The sequence below is a fragment of the Centroberyx gerrardi genome, chromosome 20 (assembly GCF_048128805.1).
Source record: "Centroberyx gerrardi isolate f3 chromosome 20, fCenGer3.hap1.cur.20231027, whole genome shotgun sequence".
NCBI classification, from domain to species: domain Eukaryota; kingdom Metazoa; phylum Chordata; class Actinopteri; order Beryciformes; family Berycidae; genus Centroberyx; species Centroberyx gerrardi.
The window spans coordinates 17,908,973-17,921,671 of NC_136016.1; the positions used below are offsets into that span (position 1 = coordinate 17,908,973).

At 40.9% G+C, this 12,699-nt stretch overlaps 2 protein-coding genes across 2 annotated transcripts in view; one reads left to right on the forward strand and one right to left on the reverse strand.

Moving 5' to 3' along the window:
- Nucleotides 1–12,699, reverse strand: part of c20h8orf33 (chromosome 20 C8orf33 homolog) — a 205,115-nt gene that overhangs the window by 73,945 nt on the left and 118,471 nt on the right. The window lies entirely within an intron of this gene.
- Nucleotides 1,766–12,627, forward strand: LOC139932865 (glucagon receptor-like). Its single transcript, XM_071926798.2, has 14 exons — nt 1,766–1,839; nt 5,618–5,695; nt 5,950–6,052; nt 6,267–6,374; nt 6,979–7,100; nt 8,212–8,318; nt 9,031–9,187; nt 9,648–9,807; nt 10,512–10,572; nt 10,731–10,800; nt 10,904–10,995; nt 11,242–11,380; nt 11,536–11,577; nt 12,161–12,627. The coding sequence occupies exons 2-14, from the start codon at nt 5,636–5,638 to the stop codon at nt 12,230–12,232; spliced, it is 1,293 nt and encodes a 430-aa protein (XP_071782899.1). The 5' UTR covers nt 1,766–1,839; nt 5,618–5,635; the 3' UTR covers nt 12,233–12,627.

Below are 12,699 nucleotides of genomic sequence, written 5' to 3' on the forward strand. Positions count from 1 at the left end.
GCAAGTTGCAGTTGGCACTGTCCTTCAAAACATGAAGCGGGTTCTCTAATGGCCAGAGAGAGAGAGAGAGAGAGAGAGAGAGAGAGGGAGGGAGAGAGAGAGAGAGAGTCCATTATCCATTATTTATTTTACTTTATTCTTTGCAAATGCTTTGGCAACATAGATCCTTTCTGTCATGCCAATAAAGAAGATCTGAATTTGAATTTGAGAGAGAGAGAGAGAGAGAGAGAGAGAGAGAGAGAGAGAGGGGCTGGCAGACAGTTGCTCTTGCTAAGGATAACTACTGCAACCTGTGAAAAGCCTAAAAAACTGGAATTTTAAAAAGTTTTGGTAGCTACCAACTGCTTTCTGATTTGCATATGGACCATCTGGAGACCGGGAGTAACTTCAGAAGAGAGAAAAATAATATTTTAGGCTACAACATAATTTAGCCTATACACAAAATAGATCTCATGCCCTTGTTTTAATTATTTCCAGTGCACAAGATGCATATTGTTCACATGTGATTGGCGCCTCTTTTTTTTTTGCATTACTTTGTGCACAAAATTTCATAATTTGTGTCAACAAAGTAATTTACACGTGCCCGCAAGTAAATAAAATGTGCACAACAAATTGTGTGCTTTTTGTGCTCGATTCAGCTCCTGCAGCAACTTTCAAACTGATTTCACCCACTTGCCGTAATTTACCTGATTGCATTAATTAATTTAGTTAGCCTGGTCTTTTGTTTAATAATAGATAATATTGAATGAGGGTTTTGATAAGGTATAATGGAGAGATTTGGTGATTACAAAAGACTCAGAGGATGACCTATCAAGGCATTACCTAATACTAGTGACAACAGTCCTGCGATACGAGGCGTTATTATAGTAAGAGACTGGCAAGGATATTTAAAGCTAATGGGCATGATTGTCCTTCCTTGTTGTAGAGGGTCGGTCAACAAGCTCTCCATCACCAAGTCCTACAAAAATAAACTGATTAGTGCGCCTATCTATCTACTGCATGCTCGTCATCCGGTGTGCTGCGAGTGAACGGCCACTGCAGGTGTTGTGTCACAAATTGTAACCCCCCAAAAAAATGTGTCCCCATTCTGCCCTAGGTGTGTGCTGTTTTTTTTTGCCACGTAGGCTACTGCACACACTATCGAGGGGGAAGTGAGCTTAATAAATGGCAAGTAGTACACTGATACAGCCTGCCAACTTCCCTGAAGAATCAATGGACGCTTGTGGTTTGAGATAATAAGATCACGAACTGTGATCTGCGCTCATTATGAGGCAGCGGTACGTTAGGCTACTTGTTGGTTAGCCTAGTTTCTTTTTTTTTTTTTAAATCCCGTGAAGTTTTGTTTGAAAAGCTAGCGATACGAAATCAATCCACTAATAGTGAAGCGGGTTTGTTATTTCTTCCCTGGAGTGTAGGCAAGACGACGAAGACACATCGCAATTACAGACCGCAAATGTGACTCCATGGAAACCGACACCGGTACTACGGAAGCGTAACATGGACAAACAGAATGGAAAGGATTATTGGGCTACCTGTGGACCAAACGCACAAGTCAAGTGGCAACTCAACAAGTTAGTCTCAAGTGTGAAACAATGTCTTTAGGTAGGGATGTTACTTTCACTTTTCTCATAACATCTGTAAGCAGCTGCAAGGTTATGAAATAAACCATCGGAAACATAATGCGTAGCCTATAATCGAGGTCTATTCAGACCCACTTTGAATGGTTATGGTGAGAGCCTCAGCTTGCTGGTGGTCCGTGCAGACACACAGCTACAGGTGCAGACTGTCACACACTCAGCAGCGCTCAGGACGGAGCAGCTCCACACCTCCTCTCTGACAGTAGGTTTTTCATTTAAGTTACCTTGAAGTGGAAGCTGTTTTTGTTTTTGTTTTTTTGCTTGTGGATGGCAGTCTACTTGTCTGTTTAACAGTTTTGTGTAGATGTAGATAGGTCAAGGGTTTAAGTCCAAAACGCCATTATATTCATTTTGGGAGGGAAAAAAATGCCAGTGGACATTCTTCAGCATGTTGTAAGTAAAATAATAACTTAATTAATATTCAATGGTGAGTTTTACTTTTATGCTGGCAAACAAATATCGCTTGTCCTTGTGATGGGAAATAATCAATATTACTTACCATCAACATTATCATTAATATTAGGTAGTGCTGAAGTGATCGTGAATGTGGAATTAAGATGAACAGCTATCTATTACGGCCCAAATTCTTCTAGCAATATAGCTAAGCTATAATATGTATTTGCAAAAGCTTATTGTTTGCAGACTACTACTGTAGGTGTTTGAGCTATACACATATCGTGTATTAAGATCTAGTCTACTGCAGGAGAAGAGCAGCTGGAAGGGAAAGTGCCTCAAAAGAAGTCTTTCATACTGGCAACTGTGTTAATTATAGTTCAGTGGTAGTGGTTTCCTGCAGGTAGATTGACAGCTATTCAAGCTCGTTTGGCTAAATGATGTTCAGTTTCATTTTTCTTTCAGTCACTGTAGGTAGCAAGTGCCTGACTACAAGTGTGTGTGTGTGTGTGTGTGTGTGTGTGTGTGTGTGTGTGTGTGTGTGTGTGTGTGTGTGTGTATGTGCGTACATGCATGTATAATATAATATAATAATATAATATAATATAATATAATAAATTGTCAATTTCAAACCTGTTCAAACCAGTTCATCTTGTTTATCTTGTTGGTTTACTAGATGGTTTTCTCAAGCTTTAGAGCCAGGTTTGCAAATTGTCTGTTACCATTATACCATTATACCATTATATCTTTCCTTGCCTGAAGCCCTGTAAACCTAAATATCCTCCTGGCTGGGGGAGGGTGCAGGTGCTTGTAGCAGATGTTTATGGGAGACCTGAGTTTGCATGTGGTGTGCAATTGATGAACTGAATTGAGGGGCAAATGAGCCTGTAGAAAACAAACTGAATACTCCAAACTGTTAGCCGTGACCCCGAATGGCTTTGCTGTGAATCATATTTCAACTGGCATTTCATTATGCATGTGGCTCAGAAAGCAGCAATAGTCTGTGAAACAACTGGATAAATTCCCTCTGCATGATGTTTTCCCAGTTCTTCGCTGAAGGCAAGAGTGAGAGTTCAATATCATCATGAGATCTTTGCTGGTACAACACATGTATTAGGGTTCATCTGATATCGGTTTTTGAAGGCCGATACTAATATTTATTCAGTATCTTTAAATTTGATGATTTTCATAAGGATTCAGTGTTTCCTCCAGAATTTTGTCAAGCCTCTGAAACAGCATTTAGACCGTCACAGGACACTAAAGCTATTGAAGCCCTATTTTAGGTAGGTTAATAGCTGCTGAAGGCAGGGTGACCCAGCGCTTCAAATGAAGTATTATAATGGAAAATCATATCAGTAGTGGAAGACATGTCTGGCGGATATCCAATATTTAATAAAAGTCCAATATTGTCCTGATACATTGGTCTAACACCAACATGTATGCTGTGAATTTTCATAATATGAACATTGCGTAGTCACTGTGGTAAAAACACGTCACTGGATTTGCATAATGACATTTCACAGTGACATTAGCCTTTCTTCCATTTTCCGTCTAGACTGCACCAGGTAATGTTCCTGCCATCAACAGGCATCATGTCTAGCAGGGAGGGGGAAGCTCCACATGGGACGGTGGAGTCTGGGTTCAACATTTGGAGTGTCTTGCCATGTGTGCCAGTTTCCAGACCTGAGAGACTTTAGCCCAGTATGATCTCATTCCTTCGAGTGCCACAGGCAGTGACTGTCAGCTGCTACCTGCCAGGAGAAGGAAAACAAATCAGTGTTTTGTCAGTCTCTTGATACCTGGTGTCAGGCGGTGCAGAGAGCCTGGAGGGGGGCCACCGCAGAGCGCTGGGCCCCGGGACCCCGAGTCTGGTCCGCTGATTGATACGCTCCCAGCATAGGAGGGTCTGGAGGATAACCCTAACAGCAAGACTGGAGTGTGGCACAGCACCACCACAGGCAGAACTCCCAACCCATAATGTTTGTCTTAACAATATCAAAATTAATGACTAAACAAAAAAATATTTCATCCAGCTGCCATGGGTTATTTACACTGCCTCATGGCCACACTCTATTTTGACTGACAGAAAATGGCCAAGAAAACAAACAATATAATCTTTATAAAGATAATGGTAATCTGTTCCATCAACAGAAACTAAACTTAATATCTTTTTCCAGAGATTTTTCATTTGCCTATCTCCAGATTTGTCAGGGTGTATGTAAGACTAGCTGTATTTAAGTGTTGCCTCAGCTGGTCCGGCTCAGAGCTTTGCATCATTCTCTTATCTGCCTCATCCAGGCAGCTCCCATGGTAAGGATTAGGCCACCTGAGGACACACTCCAACTGAAAGAGGACCTACAAGCAATCAGTGCTAGAATAGCATGTTCCTGTCATTCCTCACACATTACAACTTCAGTTAAACATTCTCTCCTAATGATTGACTTGAATTATACATATGCTCATCAAGCAAGTGATTGCCTACCAACACCTCCAGGGAGTAGGGACAAACAAATCACACCGACTGAGCAATTTTATGTTGATTAGCCGTTTAAAAGACGTCTAAATGGTTATAGGTGTCTAGACTAAAATTAGGCTACATAGGGTTTAAAAGTGAAAGTTTAGTAGACATCGCAGACTACGTCTTCTGGGGTAAATGACAAAAACAAAGCATTATCTTGTTATTCTTGTACTTCTCTGGTGCATATTTTTGATATATGTAATAAATATGTAATAATGAATTTACTGCTTGGTCTAAAACTGGGCTGTGTATTCCCAAAAAGATCGTGGGCTATATGAGAGCTGAAGCGTAGACGCAGTGTTGAATTTATATTGGAATTCAAGTGGAATTTCAGAATTTAAATAATAGGGAAAATGTAAGTAGCATAAAGAGCTTGTCATTGTTGATTTGGTGACCAATGATTGAGAATAAGCTTTTTTTTAATAAATTATTATACATTTTAGTTTCTGTTTGCTTACATTAGTCAATAGAACTTGAATTGGCACTGACTCTAGTGTTTGTGTGTGGTCACGAGAGAATGATTCAATTTAAAAGAACATATTTAGAAATTGTGTGGGCATTGCGGTCTGTTGAGAGAGCCTTGGATTAAAGTGTTTTGTGCTTAGCACTTAGCTTACCCCTTAAGTGGGTAGGAGACCTAAACACTGAACACTATATTTAGAAACTGTGGGCATTGCAGTGTGTTTAATGAGCATGGATTAAAATGTTCACAATCAGTGTTTATGTCCTGACGTGGGTGGGAGACCTAATTGGGAGGTGGTTAATGGATAATGGATAATGATTCATCTCTTCTGAATGATCAAGGGATAACATCTTTTCCCTTGATGCATGTGCAGCAAGAAGCACATTTGAACATTTGAAGCTTTTACACAAATAACCATTTCCGTTTTGAACTTTCATGAACAGCCAGCATTCTTGCAGTTGTACAGACTAGACATATCAATGGAAGCGTGAACACACACTACCTCCAATGCCTTTTAACTGTGAATCTGGCCCACACTTACTCAACACAACACTTACAACCTACTCTTTCATATCCTCCTTCCTCCTTTCAGCCTTACCCATACAGAAGCACAAGTCTGCAGTGATGGACAGGACATCAGATATAATGGCATTCATCTGCCTGCTGCTTCTCAAACTGTCAAAGGTTAGTATTGGTGGAATACAGTATTTATCTTGTTTTTTCCTTTCGGTAGAAGGACAAGCCTAACATTTAGCTTTGACAGTGAAGGTTGCATGCAACTCGACTGCAAAACCCTTCTTTTCTTCAGCAAGTTCTTTCGACAAAAATACTGAATGAAATATTGGATGTAATAGTGGCTGGAAATATTGGATGATGTGATTCATGTAATGATGAAGACGCAGTAAAATGTTAAATTATTGTTTTAAATCCCCTGACAGTTTGAGATGGCCAGTGGCAAAGTCCTAGAGGAGACTTATCGGAAGTGGGTCCAGTATAAAGAAGACTGTTCCAAAATGATCGAATATGAGCCTTTCCCTCAAGGTATGGAGAAACGTCACGTGTTTAGTATTCAGTCATCAGTTTGGTTTTCAAAGGGGAATGTGGCAAGAGGTGGCTAAAGGAGAGGAAACAGAACAGAAGAAAAACTGCAGAATAAGTATATGTATAGGCTGAATCTATGCTTTTGTTGCTGTATTTTTCTCTCCTCCTACGTAAACTTACAACACTACATTTTCAGTGTTTACCTTTCTTGAAGGCTTGTTCTGTAACAGGACATTTGACAGATACGCCTGCTGGCCTGACACTCCCGCCGACACTGTTGTCAACATTTCTTGCCCCTACTACCTGCCATGGTTCGACAAAGGTGAATCGCACTTTTATCGAATTCACTCGAACTTAACTTGTTTTGACATTATGACACGGAGAAATGTCACAGTGTTGTTGTTGTTGTTGTTGTCGATGCTTCCTCCTCCCTTGTCGATATGTTTTTGTTTGGCAAGCCGATCGATTGGGAGAGGAACGTGATTGTGTGTGAGTCTGCCAGTCAAAAGTCAGATGTTTTCCATTATCTTAAAGCCATTTTGATCTAAAGGCTTATGCTTAAATGCTTGAAAGTTGTTTCTTAGACAAATATAAATAGTGAAGTTGATGCCTATGTATGAATTTCTGTCCAAAGCCTTTGCCTTTCCATCAAGACAAAGGGCGGCTACTTTAAAGAATCTAAAATATAAGATTTAGTTTTTTGGTCGCTGCATAATTCCATTTGTGTTATTTCATAGTTTTGATGTCTTTACTATTATTCTAAAATGTGGAAAATAGTAAAAATAGAGAAAAATGTGGTGTGCCCAAACTTTTGACTGGTAGTGTACCAGTGCACCCAGTGCATGCTGGGATAGGCTCCAGCCCCCCGTGAACCTGAATAGGAATAAGTGGGTAAATGAATGAATGAATGAATGTTTCTTGTCCAGTGTCCCAGGGTGTTGTGCGTCGGCGGTGCAGCGCTGACGGCCTGTGGGTGAGGGAGGAGAGCGGGCAGGTGTGGAGGGACATGACCCAGTGTGAGGAGGAGAAGGAGGTGGCATCTCAGGAGGTACGACGACAAACTTTTCTGAAGCCCCAGGGGTTAATTAGCATGCAACCCCACGCTTCTCATTTACTCAAACACTCAGACAGGCGCATTGTCTACTGAGAGAATTAGATTCTGCCGTGCGGAAAATAGTCGGCATTGTTGTCAGACCTGAGTCAAATAGTCTTTGTAGTTTTGAGTGCTAGACATTTTTGACAATCGCAGGAAAACGAAAGTTGCTTATACTTTTTCTTATGAAAGGAAAAATCCACCCTTGGATACTCTTACACTGTTATACTTTATACCATCAATCTGTGATGTTCAGTGCGTTCCAGGAGTTATTTTGTGATGAAGTGCAATTTACTTTTTTGGTGTACCCTCTTTCCCTCAACCTGCCGCGTCTGCTTCTACTTCAGTTAGTGATTTCTTACATTTCCCAGAATGCCTTTCGACAACCCCCAGAGAATAATGCCTGAACTTTTTACCTTCAGCTGTGGGTTATACATGCAGGTGGAGAGAGCGATAGCTTAGGAAGAGCAAGAGCGCGAGATTTTTTCCAGTTGACAGTCACACCCCTGACTTAAACACGCAAACACACAAATGTCATGTGGCTGCATTGCATTCTGGTCTATTGAGGCTACTGTCAATGGAGAAATTGGTATCTCTGCATCTTCTACGATGGATTTCTCCCTGTATGATTGTTGAACATTGGTGCTAAATGGTGAGTCTAGACAGAAGCCTTAGTTCTTTGATTTTGATTTGGCAAGTTATCACCAACCAACAAAATGTTCCCAGAAATGCAAGGTACACTGCCAATGGATTTTTCATTAAGCAACTCACCAAACACTGTCTGGATTATCCTGATGTGGTAAAACCCACTCATCTGTTCCAAGAAGGTTAAAACGACAAATAGAATTTGTAAATACTATTTGACCCAGGTCTGGTTGCTATAGTTCTTGTTCTGTGTTCACTCACTGTCATTATATTTGTAAGATGACAAATGCTTTTAATGGAGAGAATTTATTTTATGTTTTGACTGGTGTCAGCATTGTTTTGACATCCCCTTGACATTTTGATGAAATAATTTCTTAGGTTTGAGTTTCCCAAGGTGACTGCTGTGGATTTGTCTTTGCAGCTGTGGTTCAAACAATTGATGGTGAGCTTCAGGATGTTATACACAGTCGGATATTCCTTGTCCCTCTTCACTCTCATAACGGCACTTATTATTCTTCTGAGTATCAGGTAACTGCTCCATGTGACGAATTCCCCTCATGCATTCCTCAAAAGATAATAATTGGCTGCGAACTGCCCAGAGTCTACTTGACTTTTTCTTCCCTCAGCCACTTCCTCTTTGATGATAAGTGTCACTGAAAGATGCTTTCAGATGCTGATTGAAAGACAATCTGATAACATGTTGCACAGTGTAAGTGCTGAGAAGATCAATGGGCATGAATGAAAACTGAATCACTTTAAAAAGGAAACCTGCATTTGGCAATATTATTGTATTATCATCAGGATCAGGAACCCTAGCATTGTCAAGATGCTTAGCATTCAGAACAATGAAGTATTGTACAGAACAAGCTATTATAAATAAAATATCAAAGTAAAGTGATGAAAGGAGTGATGAGACAATGACACAATAATAAACACACAGAAACAAGAAGTGCAAATTATCAATTCATGCAAGTCAGACTAAAAACAACGGGCTTACAAAAACATCTCAAAAAGAAACAAAAGAAAGCCAGAAAGAAACAAACAAAACAACAGCTACAACAACAACAACAAAATCAAGATGACTAGCACAGATGAGCCTGGTCCTGGTTTGCATAACAGAATCTGAATAACAAAGAAGCACAACATGGTGAAAAACAGCAGAAGAATAAGAATAAATAGCCATAAATTTAAAACGCCTCAATGTCCAAAACACTAAGAAGTCTTTTTTGTCCCCTGACAGGAAACTGCATTGCACCAGGAACTACATCCACGCTAACCTCTTCATGTCCTTCATCCTGCGAGCGGTGTCCGTCATCGTGAAGGACACCATGCTGGAGCGCCACTGGGGCCGGGAAATCATGAAGCAGGCCGATCTGAGCGAGATGCTCAGTCACCAGGTGGGCCTTAGACTTGAAGTGTGCTGCTGATGTAATCTGGAGGGACATTTCTCATTTAAGGTCCCCATCACAGGCTGCGTATGGTGGTGAACAGTTCAACCAAAGAATGATTTTCCCTTTTCAGGTTTTTTCATTTGATTTAGTATCAGAAGAGGCCTAGAGGCCGAAAACTATTCAGTATTTCATAAGGAAAAAGCAAAAAATAGCAAAAAATGATAATGAATTTCCATCGTAGAAATGTTTTTTTATACCCCATTATGTCACGACCCCCTAGGGGGTCCCGACCCACAGGTTGAGAACCACTGCCAGAGTACATTAGATGGAGCTAACACATTCATAATCATCATAATCACAAGCAGACAAATTAAAGATGCAAAGAATAGATTGAACAGTGCAGCATATCATATATTTGATTATCAGCCTTTTGTAACAAGTGGTTCTTCATGTCCCTCCCTCCCAGGCTGCTATTGGCTGCAGGATAGCCCAGGTGATGATGCAATACTGTGTTCTGGCCAATCACTTTTGGTTCTTTGGAGAGGCGATTTACTTGTACTCTGTTCTTATTGCCTCAGTGTTCATTGAGAACAACAAATACTTACCTTACATCTGCCTTGGCTGGGGTAAGTTTCATGACATTAAAGGATAAGGCCGGTGTTTTTTAATGCATTGCTTACCGTCAACAAATCCTATGAAAATAACAAAATCAACAATGCGTTTGCTCTACTCCCGTTACTTTCTGACTTCCCACGTAACGTTTTTAGCCGTCAACTCAGAAGTTATTGGCTCCAATTGTAAGCTAAAAACCTTGAAATACAGCTCACAAAGACATAGTTTACATTTTAACAATCGCTATGGTTTATCGCTAGGCTGTTGTAGTTATTACCAAATCAAATTCAAATGGGAACAAATTCTTCATTACGCCGGGGACTATTTTCGGTGCTACGCAACTACTTTCCTGAGATCGCAAATGTGTTTACAGCCGGCTTATTAAGTTGTTTGAGGAAAAAGTCTGCTGGCCCGGTGCATCGTGATGATGAAATATGTTGCCCAGAGCAACGGCATGGCTCTTTAACGTGTTTTTAATCGTTTTTTTAATACAATGGAGTTCTATGGCTGCTGGGACATGGCTTCATTGGGCACCGGCTACATGGACGAGACTTGTTGGCAAAACAAAATGATTGCTGATTTTGTTATTTTCATAGGATTTGTTGACGGTAAGCAATGCATTAAAAAACACCAGCCTTATCCTTTAAGTTTCATTAAGTTTGTTTTGGAAGCAACAGCAACACTGAATTTTGTGATCTTTACTGACTCTGTTTCTCAGGAACCCCACTTCTGTTTGTGATACCTTGGGTAGTGATGAAATTATTGAAAGAAAACCAGGAGTAAGTGTGTGTGTGTGTGTGTGTGTGTGTGTGTGTGTGTGCGTGTGTGTGTGTGTGTGTGTGTGTGTGTGTGTGTGTGTGTGTGTGTGTGTGTGTGTGTGTGTGTGTGATTCAGTTTGGACAGGGGTGGATAATAACAACACCTTGTATTCCTATAGGTGTTGGGCTGTCAATGAGAACATGAACTACTGGTGGATCATCCGCTTCCCTATTCTTTTTGCTTCACTGGTGAGGATGGCCACTGCCACTTATGCAAATTGTCTACTCAGTGTTTGTTTGCATACTTTGCTGGAATGCAGCGGGTCACATTTTGTTATTTTCTTATTAACAGATCAACCTGCTGATTTTCATGAAGATCCTGAAGGTCATTCTTTCCAAATTACGAGCCAGCAACCACAATGGTTACCCTGATTACAAGCTTCGGTAAGTTGTCTCAAAAAATAATGGTAAGAATGTCAAATATGATAAGTTAGATTTGCTTAGCCAAGGTCATGAGTCTGACTTTCTCAGAAAAAAAAAGTAATGGATTGTGGCAGGAAGGGGAAGGAAGACGTAACAAGAAAAATGAATGTGATAGAGAGAGGTTACAAATGGAAAATGTGCACAGAGAAGGAAAACAAATGTGACAAAATGTGACAAATTGCTTCACTGTTCCCTGTGTCCTGTTAGGCTCGCCAAGGCGACCCTCACCCTCATTCCTCTGTTTGGGATTCATGAGGTCATATTCGTCTTCGCTACAGACGAGCAGACTACCGGCATTCTGCGCTACATCAAAGTCTTCTTCACCCTCTTCCTCAATTCATTTCAGGTACGATAGTGATTGCATGCTATTGCTGATATGTCAAGAATTATTATACAATGTGAGTATGGATGAAAGGATTCTACTGTCCCCATGCACAGCTGATACTGAGCACTGAACTCAAACTAAACCAAACCTTTTCTTGAACCTTGGCCTCTCTGCAGGGCTTTCTGGTGGCTGTGCTCTACTGCTACGCCAATAAAGAGGTTTGTTCACTCATTTCATATTCTCACTTCCAGCTTCCCAGGTAGTAATTCATCAGATTTAGCAGCCACAGTATATGTGAGAGGCAACACACATCGCCCTGAATCTACATGGATGTTTGATTGTAAAAACTGGCTTCATGTATAGGCTACATTAGTGTGAATTGTTAAAAATGCCGGCGTAGAGACAGTCTATAGTATATTCAGCTGCTGGAGACACACCTTTAGGGTTGTCAATGCAGACTTGCAGCAATACAAATCAATTAAGGATGGGGCATTTGAAATAAATGACCATGAATCACAGAATTTCTTGTTTTAGTCATTGATTTTTCTCCTGTGGTCTGAGTTATGGTGTCTAAATCCTTTGTAATTGTGTTTATTTCTCTGCTTGACCTGCATCACTCATTTCTAACAGTGATGCGATTACCTTGAGTAGGCATCCTGAATTCTAATACCTCAATCAATTTACTTTTGAGTTTTTAATCAATTTTCAAACAGGCAACTGGAGAAAGCACTAGGCCTATGTTAAATGGCTATTTCTCAGGCCAGTTAACGCTGACTTGGCTGACTTCCACTCTGGGTGCAGGTGAGGACAGAGCTGAAGAGGAAGCTGCACAGCTGGAGGATAGAGGTGGAGATGGTGTGCTGTGGACAGTGACTAACCGTGTCCGACTCCAGAGTGGACACTTTCTCCATCGCCACGGTGCCGGAGCGCAACAGATCCTCCGCCACGCCGACCGGGGCCCTGCCTGACGGCTCTCCCACTCCTGACACTTCACTGACATTTAGGCGTCAAGTTCAGTTGACTCCCTCTCCGCCCGACGCCTCCCTGCTGCACTGTCCCTCGGTGATAATGAGAGACAGCATCCTGCATCGCGTGGATCGAGGTGGGACCGGAGAGTCGTCTATGGCCATGCAGGTGTCGTTCCTCATACACCTTCAAGACCCTGTGGAGTTACCGCCACATGTTGTAAATATGGATTCAGATTGAATATATTATTGCATTGACTGTACATTTTTAAGATTCCATGTGGTATGTTGTGAATATGTAAAATTGTGAATAATGAATTGTTATCATGTAAGACTTGATATTCTTTGAGTAAATACCACAAATGATCTCTGAAA